The sequence below is a fragment of the Wyeomyia smithii genome, chromosome 2 (genome assembly GCF_029784165.1).
Source record: "Wyeomyia smithii strain HCP4-BCI-WySm-NY-G18 chromosome 2, ASM2978416v1, whole genome shotgun sequence".
Taxonomy (NCBI): domain Eukaryota; kingdom Metazoa; phylum Arthropoda; class Insecta; order Diptera; family Culicidae; genus Wyeomyia; species Wyeomyia smithii.
In genome coordinates, this window is record NC_073695.1 from 208,664,565 (window position 1) to 208,677,395 (window position 12,831).

Genomic DNA, 12,831 nt, shown 5'->3' on the forward strand with positions numbered 1-12,831 from the left:
GGGATTGTTATGATACACTGAAGCAAAATACCACCCAATATGGGTATTTCTGGGATTGTTATGATACACTGAAGCCACAAATCGACCTCAAACAACAATTTGAATTGTAAGATGGCGACTTCCGGTGTCTGGAAAACAGCCGAAAATGACCAAATACCACCCAATATGGGTATTTCCGGGATTGTTATGATGCACTGAAGCCACAAATCGACCTTAGACAACATTTTGAATTGTAAGATGGCGACTTCCGGTGTCTGGAAAACAGCCGAAAATGATCAAATACCACTCAATATGAGCGTTTCTTCAATCAGATTGACGCACGGACGCCAGAAATTGTTCCCAAATGCCATATTGAAATCCAATATGGCGACTTCCGGTTTCCGAAAAACAGCGACAAATGACCAAATACCACCTAATATGGGTATTTCCGGAATTGTTATGACGCACTGAAGCCACAAATCGACCTCAGACAACATTTTTGAATTGTAAGATGGCGATTTCCGGTGTCTGGAAAACAGCCGAAAATGACCAAATACCACCCAATAAGGATATTTCCGGGATTGTTATGATTCACTGAAGCCACAATTCGACCTCAGACCAGAACCAGACCATTTCAACCAGAATGACGCTCAGAGGCCAAAAATTGTCTCCTAATGCCATTCTGATATCCAAGATGGCGACTTCCGGTTTCTGAAAGACAGCGGCAAATGACCAAATACCACCCAATAGGCGTCGTACACAAATTACGTAACGCATGAAGGAGGGGGGGGGGGAGGGAGGATAAGTCTGCGTTACTTATTGTTACATAGGGGGGGGGGGTAGTTGATTCCGTTACGTAACTGAGATGTTTGCTCAAAATTGCAAATTTGATGGGGGGGACAGGTTGTCCAGCGTTACGAAACTTTAGGGGGGGGAGTCATATCTAACGTTACTTATCGTTACATAGGGGTGGGGAGGGGGTCTGAAATCTAGGTTTTTAGCGTTACGTAATTTGTGTAGGACGCCATATGGGTATTTCCGGGATTGTTATGATGCACTGAAGCCACAAATCGACCTCAGACAACATTTTGAATTGTAAGATGGCAACTTCCGGTGTCTGGAAAACAGCCTAAAATGGTCAAATACCACTCAATATGAGCGTTTCTTTGACCAGATTGACGCACGGAGGGCCGAAATTGTTTTGAAATCCAAGATGGCGACTTCCGGTGTCCGGAAAACAGCCTAAAGTGACCAAATACCACCCAATATGAGTATCTCTGGAACGAGAATTAAGCTGAAAATTGACCCCAGACACCATTATGAATTGTAAGACGGCAACTTCCGGTTTCTAAAAAACAACCAAAAATGGCCGATTTTCATACAAAATGAGTATCTTCGGAACCAGAATGATACACAGGAGCTAGAATCGACCACAGACACCATTTTGAATTCGAAGATGGTGACATCCGGTTTCTGGAAAACAGCCGTAATGACCAAATAACACCCAATATGGGTGTTTCTCAAACCAGAATGACGCTCAGGGGCCAGAAATTGTCTCCAAATGCCATTTTTAAATCCAAGATGGCGACTTACAGTTCCGGATCACCGGATCCAGAATGATGCAAGGAGCTATAAATTGACCTTAGACAACAGTTTGAATTTAAAAATGGCAACTTCTGGAAAACATCCGAAAATAACCGAATACTACTACATATGGATAAGTCCGTAATCGAAATGATGTGAAGAAGCCAAGCATTGACCCTGGACACCATTTTGAATCAGAAGATGACCACTTTCAGTTTCTGGAAAACAACGAAAATAACTGAAATGCACCCAATATATATCCGGAATAGAGGTCATGTACAAAAGCCAAAAGCTGAGGATTTGCCATTCCGCTAAAACCAATTATTTTTACACGATATAATCCAATCGCAAGGAATCAATAAATTTGAAATGTTTAAAATTATTTAATTGAAAACACTAAAATAGGCAGGACGAAGTTTGCCGGGTCAGCTAGTCTCAAATAAATCCAATTTGAACTTTGCGGTTTTGGTTGGATTTCTCGATACATGTCACATGCATGCTACTATTTTTTTAATTTTTTTGTATTTGATCGGTCTATATCACTAAACCTAAACGTAAGATCATACAAAATAAGGTTTTTTCAAACAGTTTTGTGATTCATGAAAGCCTTTTTAATAAAAAACAGGCAACAGTATATCTTTATATATATAGTTTTTTTGTTCAAGGGATTTTAACCGAGGCGGTCATTCGTCCCTAATATCTTATATTCTACATGTGTTTTAGCAGTAAAAGTATTGCATTATATACAAGATTTAACTCTGCTACGTTTACCAAAAATGGTTTTTTAAACACGAAACAACCCAGGAAATTAACAGAATCATCTCGGAAAATAAAAAACTTCACCCTACTTTTATCGACAGCATTTAAGTTACAGCGAAAATGGCTTCCTACATAAAGGAGACAAAAGTGGGGAATTATGTATGTATGTGTATGTATGACCTTCTAGATTCCACTGTCTGGCAGTGATAGGGTGAAAAAAAGACAATGCTGTTGATTCTTGTTTCTGCGTCTGTCTTGTGTTCGGAACCTAGAAGGTGTTAGCTCTACCGACCTTCCAAAGACCCTTTGCAGAATGACTGAGTACTTGCAGCGCATTCCGGAGTCAATTTCCATTCGGTAAGCCCCGCCTCAAAATAATATTAGAATCTAATAGATTTTATTATTATTCTCAGACTTTCAATTCATTTGACCTATCAATATCAAAAAAAATGACCCATATTTAATATATATAGGGTAACTGACGTCTTCGTCAGGTGATATGCGTTGTGGGCAGGATTCAGTTTGCCAAGCTCTACTGCTTATATTCCACTCAGAAACTCAATTTGTGTTAACTTACCTTGAACGTTGAAGTTTTTTTTGTTCGCATGAATGAATCACTCCATTAAAAACTCAAACATTTTTATTGTTTTTTTTTTTTGACAAAAATTAAACTGCCACTTTCACACATCTAGATATTTTTCCCGCAGGAGACAAAAGTGGGGAATTATTGCACTAAAATAAATTCACAAGCTTTTTATATACGTCATCGTTAAGCAAGAACATTAAAAAGCGATCGTGACGTTGACGATCCTGAAAAATACAAATTTAGGATGTCACCCTCGCACGCCTACATTCACTTCATACAACTCTTGGCGAAAGTAAGTTATCGTTTAACTATGGCTAAATAATTGTGGTAATTAGCGACAACCTAGTTTCTGAAGCACGAGAAATCGCCATTCGGAATGCGTTGAAAGCGAATTAGTGAACTTCTATATGTCATATAGCTAAATTCTGTTATTCTCACCATCATATAGTATATGATGGTGAGAATAACAGAATTTAGCTCGCAGATTTGTCAATACATATGAATTAGTATCAGAGATCACAAGCCTCAATGAAGAAATATTTAAGAGTTTCTACGTAATCCTAACGTTAATCAAAAATAAAATGGAAGTATGAAACATTTACTGAGAAAATCGAACATACGCTATGATGATGAACATATTTTTTTCTAAGCCTCTGTGAAACTGTTAGATCTCGTTTTTTTCACATTGTCGTAAAATTACATAGGAACGCTTCTATCAATTGGACTGTGCAACGACGAGGCACAGGAAGCACGAAACAAATTCAAATTCAAACCGTTTACGCCAGAAGAAATCAGAAAACACATTGCATTTAGTGCTGGAGTAATGCACACCATGCTGAAAACACAACACAAACAGAACATAAAAATATACTGTTGAGTGTTGCAAACTTCTATGTAAACAGCTCTCATGAGCCATAAAACTATTAAAAATCACCTTATTTATTATGATCTTACGTTTGGGTTTAGTGATATAGACCGATCAAATAAAAAAAAATAAAAAAAAAAATAGTAGCATGCATGTGGCATATATCGAGAAATCCAACCGAAACCGCAAAGTTCAAATTGGATTTATTTGAGATAGAAAAATATCCACCCTCCAGATTTTAGATATTATATACAAAAAAGTACGACCTTTCAAACGCAATCAATATTTTTAGTTTGTGTTTGCTATTTAAGTAGATACAAACATTTTAAAAGGGCGTTTTTTGAAAGCGAAAAACCTAATAACTTTTCTTGTGAATGAGATAGCGCTTTCCAGTATTCAGAGAAAATATGCACCTCAAAAAGACCTAAAAACTGTTAGAAGACCAAGTTTTAATAGAATCAAAACAAAAAAGTTACATCAAAAAAACTAGATTTTTCAGCGACACCCTAACTGCCGTTCTACGCATATTTGTCCCATGTTCCAAATCATGCAAACGAGAAAAACGATGTTAAAGTTTCACAATACTTTTACGCATTGCGTCAATGTGACAAATGCAATTATGGGCTTTTAACCAGTTTTACCTTGCAATGGACTGTTTTCAATAAATCTAGTTGAAGGTTTTTCGATTTAACACTCTTTTCCATAAAAATACCCACTGGGACAATAATGCCGAGAAATTTGCCTTCCAATATGTATTTTCTACGCATATCAGTCCCACCGCGTGCATTCGATATTTCCTAATACAAAGTTCGTACTGGGGATACATGGCTGTTTAACCTTTCACGAAAATGATCACGCTAATCTTGTTGTTTTTATACGTAAGTGATGATAGTCGAGGTGAAAGTTTAGTTAATTAAATAAGTATCAGATGACTTACCATCACAAAGGGAAATTGTTTTTTAGATTGCCCATTCCTATCATATTTGAACGTTGTTGGGCTTTCACCTTTTTGGCTACACACAAAAGACAGTTCTTACAACTTCCAATTAGTATGAATCTCATGCGTTTATCTCCTTTTATGCTCGAAAGGAAGAGCATATTACAAACCAGCAAACATGGCTTAGTTATCCCTAACAAAGATATGAGCATACCGCATTTAAATAATCAAGCATAGTGATTTTCGGTACCGCATTTTCGAAACCTGTAAAGTACCAAACGTTGTTAGGAGAAGCCTTTAGTGCTCTGTAGCCCTTCCCAAGTTATAAATGTGGGAATTAGTGGTTATTGGGATGGATTAGAATAGAAAAAATCTAGTGGGACAAATATGTGTAGAAAATCATCGATGGGACAAACAGACTTGGTATAGTTTTTCAAGATTTTCGGAACAAACAATATTAGGGGTCTTCACATCGAGCTCGTATACAGATATCCAGCCGTAAACTGTGTATCTTTCATTACTCGTCAATGGAGGTGAGTATTTTTACGGCTGGGTATTTGTTTACGAGCTCGACATGAATACCCATATTATTTTTGAAAGTTTTTCAAAAATATACGCGAAAATAGACTCATTGGTGATAAAAATCGTCCAAAAGTAACATGGGACAACTATGCGTAGAACGGCAGCTAACTTGCTATATTAAATTCATCATACCGTGAAAACAATGCAAGATAGAGACTAGCTTTCTTCGGCAAAGTTGTTTAGAATAAATGGATCTACAACTCCTTTGAACTAAGAAGAACCGTATCTTGATCAGCAAAAAAGTTAGTTTTGCTATTTTTGATAACAATGGAGCCACCCTAATTTTTATTTTCTATAAAGAAGCGCCTTTTTAAACACAAAATATCTTTCAGATATACTATTAACCTAACAACAGCTGTTTTTGCACAAAAATTAAATACCGCTAAATCGACGATCTGGACCACTGTGCAATGGCAGGGTTTTTACGTTAAACCAGAAAGTTTAGCCAGCGCAATATTTTTACCGCAAAATGTTGATACCAATTATGGTCTAGTTAGACATGCTGAAGGTAAGCTCATATACGTACCAGCAAAAGAGGAAGAGAATTGCAGGTGGCCATCACAAAGTATAACGAATTAGAAGAAATTATGCATATGAACTTAATAAGTTTTTGATTCATCTAAGAAAAATTTTTCTATTTTTTCAAGAAGGAATAATAGAAACAGTAAAATCACAAACTTTTAGATATCTTAAAACTAGCTTCTCAAGCTCTCTAGAGCAGTCTAATGACTATTTCCAAGGCCTGTAACAATAAAATTATAATAAAATTAACATGTGAAAAAAATCCATTCTCCAAGCTAACAGCAAGCTAACTTATTGAACTAACACTGACGATCAAACTACCAATTTCTTAATCACAGGTATTTTCACTTTCGATCTTTTGTTTTCTAGTATGTATGTAGTATCTAACTGTAAAGATTTTTTTCACTTTTGATAGTGTTCTAAGCAGAATGGTTTTTCGTTAAAAAGGTTATAATCTGTTGTGGACATCGTAATTCGTATTGGAAATTAGGCTATGTTTATCGTTGAATATCATTGCTTCCCGGAACAACTGTGTGAAAAAAGTGTTGATTGGAATTAACAATTCCATCGTGGGGATTATGAACCGCATTCGAAACTCCAAACCACAACAGAGTACATTCAGTAGGGATGTCCATAAATAAGTGCAAATGTCTTTTTGTTGAATCACACGGTAGTTTCACCTGTTTCGATCATGACCAATGCACTTCTTTTTGCACTATTTACAAATTATGATTAACGCACCTTGCACATTGACAACAGCTCAATAATACGTGCAGCTTCGGTAGTATATCCAGAAGGAAATGATAACAGCAGCACAACATATCAACACCCATCTTTTTCCAAACCGAACAGTGTCACAAAGTCGCACGAAAGTTTAAATTAGAAAAATACTGGGAAACAAAAACTGCACTTGAGGAAATGCTCCACCTTTGGTATAGGTTCTTCAAGGCACTGCCATTTTGAGAGGATTTCACATTCCTGCACACCATTCGGAATTGTAATCGCGTCCACTCACTTTTTTAACTTTTCCATTTACCCGTGTATTATTTGTTCATTTCGCTCCATCAATCCAATCAACAGTTTCAATCATCGTTCTGGACTAGTGCCTTCGTGTGGCGTCCGAATTCTAGCCATCCAATGAACTGCGATACCGTCAGAAACTACGCCACTGAGACAAACTACTGCCGATTCCACTTGACGCATAGAGACAATACTTGATTAACTCTGCACAATATTCATCTGCCTCTGCTACGGAGGAAGGTATGGTTTGGTTTGTGTTTTTTCACGTTGGCTCTATAGGATGATCCTGTTGAGTCACTATCGCTAGAAGGTACCGCATTCACTTTCTTTGTCCAGTTGGTGGCAGAAACTCGAAAAAGCGGCGTTATCAGTGTTAGCTTATGACAAGGATTACAGCATCACTCGGGAGGATGCCTATTTTGCACCTACTTCTCTCGACAGGGGACAAACTTCTCAATGCAATAAACAAATCGAAAACACGACTCGTACGTACGTATACCTAGTAGTCACGGTATAGCAATGACAAAGATCTGTATATTGTGTGTACTAATGGGAAACCAACCGTAACTGTGCAGTTTGTGGAGGTGCAGACGATGAGTTTGCTCGAACACGTTCAGGGAGGAAAAGAGAAAGAGAGTTAAAGACTTGAACAGCAGGTAATAACTTCACAAATCAAACGTTACAGTACTAATACCAGCGGCGCGCGGGCATCACGGGTTCAACTTTATGGTCGGCGATATTCACTGAAAACGGTCCGGTTTGAGTCCGATCGAACGAGCAACGATCGAAGACCCGCGAGTTTGTCTCATGAAAAGCTGGGGAGACTTTATTAGCACTAAATCAACACTTGAAACCGAGGGGTTCCGATGGAGGGCAATAGAGTGATCACACATGGGACGGTTACGCTGGCTAAGAACAACTTTTACACAATTACCGAAAGGCCTATTCAAGGAAGTGTTTGCTCAAAATTAGTTTTAGGAGGTAGAAAGTTGATGCAGCTAATCTGAATACATATTTTTATGTTAGTGTACCGGTGCTATTAAAGTCTTTGTCTGTAAATGGAAGCTGTGTGCTTCACATGACGTTCGCAAATAACCGCCATTAAAATAGGTACTAGTATTTAGTGAGACTTGCTCCTCTTGCTTTTAAAATGACGATCGAAGTAATTTCATCTCCTAGTGTTTTTTTCTTAGGCCTCCTCCATAGAAATCTAACAGATACATTTTCATTTTGTAGCCCAGTATTGTGTCGTCGATACGAAACCAAACAATAGAGGCCTCTTACTAGCTTTTTGTATTGGAATGAACGCTAATGAGACGGTAAAAAAAGTTTTCCTTGATTAGTTTATATTCTTCCTGATATTCCGTGAATTTTCAAATCGAAAAAAAAATTACATTTCCTTCTGGTACAGGCTTTCGCCACTTCCTGCTAATAAAAGAATAATTCAGTTTTAAGTTTTAAGTTTTAAGCTTCAAGAGACGATGATATAAAAAACAAATTTGAGATCACACGAAATAATAAGTTTGAATATAATTTTATAATTAACACGATCGATTTTTAGCAAAACTTATTTGATTATTTTTTTTTTTTTAAATCGCTCATTTTTATGAATCTATTTTGTGAATTAGTGAGTAACAAATTTTTCCTTAACTTTCCAGAGCACCAAGTTAGTAATGATATTCATTATGCCATGCATAGAACAAAAACATGAGCTAAATCAATCTTCCTCAGAATCTAGCACTGCGTAGTGATGAATTGTTTGCTAATTTCCTCTAATGTAACGCAAATGAATAACCATAAGAAACAAATCAATTTTTCGAAGTCAGCTTTACCAAATTATGATATGTCTAAAACGGTAACCCAAATTGACTAACCGCTACATTCTAGTCACGGTCTATCAGTTTGTGACAGACAGTTACCTTCGCAATTCCAAAACTCACCTTCTGCTAAAACATGCTCTTTTTGTTGCTCCCATTTGTACAGCATTATTGCGGCATTGTACGGGTGTATGTTTGAATCATCCGCCGAAAATGCCGCTCTCTCGCTTCACCAAATTCTCCTGACGGTCCGGTCTGTTCACTCCTGCGTTGATATCGGTTACTGGTTAAGGTAACCAATTCAATTTTCCTAATTTCACTTTTTTTACTAGCACTTTAATTCGACGTTTGCAATTCAGAACACTTCCATCAACCTGACAGCCAGGGATTAGTACGTCTTCTCTAGAAACCCCCGAGAGAAACTGCAAAACCCATTAACTTTTTTGCGCTGCTGAAACGTTTCTGTCTTTTCTGCTGTCGCTTGAAACGGAAAGTAACAGTTTGTTTTTCTACTGGGGCTTTTCTTTTGTGCACTCACGATGTCGTGTCGCGGCCATCGGTCGGTGAGCTTTCCGATTTTACCTTGAGTTGGTTTGTTTGTTTTCAAAGCTATAGTAGTGTAAGCGTAGGACTAGGATAAGCTTTCAGGATCTTTGGATTTTTTACATTTGCAGAAGGAGAAAAAAACTAATAAAAGGTCAAAACAAAATTTGAATTAGCAGTCGAAACTACCGGCTTTGACTATGTTTTTTGGTATTGTGCTAAGAGTGCGAAATCGTTAGTAAAGAGATACAAAGACTTTGTCCTAGAGCGATGATTTTGATTATAATTAATTTGGATCCTAAGAATCGAACGTATATCTTTGTGACAGCCGAGTATGTAGTAATAGTAAAATGATACTTTTAATTAAATTTTCTGGGTTACACTTAATCTAGTTGGATATATTCAATCGTTTCATACGTAGGAAATAGCAAAAATTTTACATTTAATTACCAACGTTTTATTTTTTTCAAACAAACGGCGAGCGATAAAAAAAGATCAACCGTTGCCTTAATTAATGATTATTGTGGGGTGAAACGCTAAACGCTAATTCCAATGTAAACGGGGGTTAGCAAAAAAAAACAATAAACTAACAGCGTGTGGAAATTTGATTTCTTAGCACGCAACCGTCAACTGTTTTCTTCTGAGGTATACTAAAAGAAGTTAAACTACTGTTACCACAAAAGCTGACAGCACCACAAGCTTGCAGCTTTTGGTTGCAACGATTGTCGTCAGTCTTACGTTGGGGTACCGTGGAGGACTCGCTAAAGGACAACCGGCTGTAGCTTCGAAGTTCTTCGCTCTTTTTACTAACGTAGGTTTGACACGACTGGGCGTTGAGATAGTTGTTTCTCCTCAGCGAATCTTCGTTCCAATACATTATAACCAACGGAACGTCGTGGAGGGGTGATAAATCATAAGAGGAAACTGGAGAATGGTTAAGGGTAAACTAAAAAAGAGACTAAAGAAGGTGGCTTTGGAAGCAACAAAAATTAGAAGGAATTGTTGAATCGGGATACAGAAAGACAGAGTGTGAGCTAGGGATGTCACTGACGCTCTTAACGACGTTGATATACGAATTTGAACTAGGCTGACGGCTTGCAAAAGTTACGTTTCTCAAGGTCTTTTCAACTGTGTAGCCGCCGTTGAAATGCTCACTTGTTGTTTGCCGGTTTGTCGGATGATCGACAGAATTGTTGTGTGCACTTTTTGGGTGGCTAGATGACGCAGTCCTGCAAATAACGAGAGAAAAAGCGAAAATAAATAACATTGTTTATCCATTTGGTGTGCAAAGTTTTTCGGATGCTATGCCACAAGTTCGGAATGTGACTATTGGAAACTCTAAAATAAGAACGGAATTATTTCTGGCTGGTTCAAGTGGTAGGAAGTAAAAATTCCGCTTAAAAGTCTTCTGAGAGTACATTTGAATCGTTCACCCCCTCGTGAAAAAAAAAAACACATAAGTATTCCAGAAAAAAAAAAAACAACTTATGATGGAATTTGAGAGAAAATCAAATCATCGTCATCAATCAGTAGCTTCATCATGCACTTGAGTAAAAGATCTAAGGGAATCGCTGGGTAATTATAGAGATGCCAATGCATAATGAATTAATGATTGAAGATAAAAGTTAATTTTACAACCGTAGTAACCGTAGTGTCAACGGTTACCACGGCTATTGAGTAATGTTTGATATTTGAGTGTTTTAAAATTTTTAACTACAGTTAAGAATGTTTCTTTTATACGCGCGTTGCTTTTACGCAAAATACTGTATTGCTTGATGTTAGAGGTATTCATGTAGCGTTTATAAACATATACTCAGTAGTGGATAGACCAACATTGCAAGTTTAGTTTAGTTAAAAATTTAGAAAAGATATACAATAAAAATCATTTTTGTATCAGTTTTCTGCCTGTTTATATAAGGTTACTAAACTATATTCCATGTTTTGTAATGTAGAGAGATGTGATCTTGTATACACAGCAAGTAAAAAATCAGCATTTACGTAATTCTTCAAGCTATGCAAAATATAGACGAAAATTTAATTTATATTATCATCAACAGAAATTCATTCTGTGCCGAACACGCATCAGTATCGGACGTGTGATCGGTGATCGCTCCGATAGAATATAAAACAAAAGACGTGTGAACAAGTGTTGGCATTGTTTGCCTGGTCGAGTGAAATAAATCCGGGTTCAAGGTCGCGCCTTTGTGCAACTGTTTCGCATCGTGACTACCAGCTGGTGCGTAAGCCGATTTGGCTGCTGGCTGAATTTTGCTACAGCAGTGGACGAGACACAAAAGAGGAAAAAGAAGAAGCCATCAGTTGACAGTGAGTTGTATCGCTGTGTGGAGTGATCTCACACCTGGCTCGCTGCTGGTGGCTGTTTGGTGCTGCTGTATTGGTGCTGCTGGCTGTAACGGCTGCAACTTCGAACGATCGGACAACCAACCTTACTGGAAGGGAGAAGTAAAAAGGTACGTGCTCTTGTCGGCGCTAGTGCGCTAGACTTAGCGGGATGGATGTAGATCCCTCGCCTCCCGCGCCACCATCCCCGAACCCCTCTGACCCTGACCCTTCTGTTACCCCCTCCCCTGTTCATTCTTCAGTCCCCCCTCGCCCCAGGCTTTACCCAGACGGAGATCCAGGGCAGCTATACTGTCTATTTTCGGCCAAAGGCGGGACCGAAATCGAAACAGTTGAACCTCTTGCAGATTTCTAAAGACGACGAAGGAGTACAAGGGCGTGACCGAAATTTCCAAGGTCCGGCCTAACAAGCTCCGTGTCGTGGTCAGTAACCTGAAAGAGGCTAACGATATAGCTTGCTCTGAGCTCTTCACACGCGAGTATCGCGTTTACATACCCGCACGAGACGTGGAGATCGACGGTGTCATAACCGATTCGAGTCTGTCCGTCGAGTGTATACTGGAAAGTGCCAAAGGGTGCTTTAAAAACAAGACCTGTCCCGATGTAAAGGTGCTCGACTGCAAGCAATTGCGGTCAGCATCGATCATCGGTGGCAAAACAGTATACACCCCGTCAGACTTGTTTCGAGTTACGTTCGCCGGGTCAGCGCTACCAAGCCACGTCTCGATCCACCGGGTTCGTCTCCCTGTGCGATTATATGTGCCTCGCGTCATGAACTGCCTGAATTGTAAGCAGTTAGGCCACACCGCCGCCTACTGCTGCAATAAGGCACGTTGTGGCAAGTGTGGGGAGAATCATGCGAATGATTCCTGCAGTAAAAATGCTGAAAAATGCATTCACTGTGGGGAGAGTCAGCATGAGCTCTCGACATGTGCGGTGTACATGCAGCGCAGGGATAAAATAAAGAGGTCTCTCAAAGAGCGTTCGAAGCGTTCTTACGCTGAGATGCTGAAGAAGACCGTTACCACTTCTCCCATTACATCAAACCCTTATGATCTGTTGTCCTCTGATGAAACCGATTCTGACGATTCACCAGCGGGAACATCTTACGCCAATCCTGGGGAGTCTAGAAAGAGGAAAAATATTTCCTCTCCTAAACTTCCCAGAAGAGGTCCTAAGATTTCTCAAAGTGAAATGAAAGTTACAAACAAACCAAACAGTGCTGCGGAAAAACAGAAGCAAGCTCCTCCTGGGCTTGCAAATTTAAAGTCCCAGA

At 38.7% G+C, this 12,831-nt stretch overlaps 1 protein-coding gene across 5 annotated transcripts in view; it reads right to left on the reverse strand.

Annotated features, from left to right (window-relative positions):
* The window catches only part of LOC129719816 (serine/threonine-protein kinase WNK2), a 77,701-nt gene that overhangs the window by 26,974 nt on the left and 37,896 nt on the right, over window positions 1-12,831 (reverse strand). For 2 of the 5 annotated variants that reach the window (XM_055671223.1, XM_055671224.1), the window contains exon 3: window positions 8,775-10,423. In XM_055671223.1, coding sequence (XP_055527198.1) covers window positions 8,775-8,809 — 35 coding nt within the window. In that variant the 5' untranslated portion in view covers window positions 8,810-10,423. Of the gene's footprint in view, window positions 1-6,555; window positions 6,703-8,774; window positions 10,424-12,831 lie in introns of those variants that run through there. The other 3 variants (XM_055671226.1, XM_055671222.1, XM_055671225.1) reach the window with 2 other exon arrangements.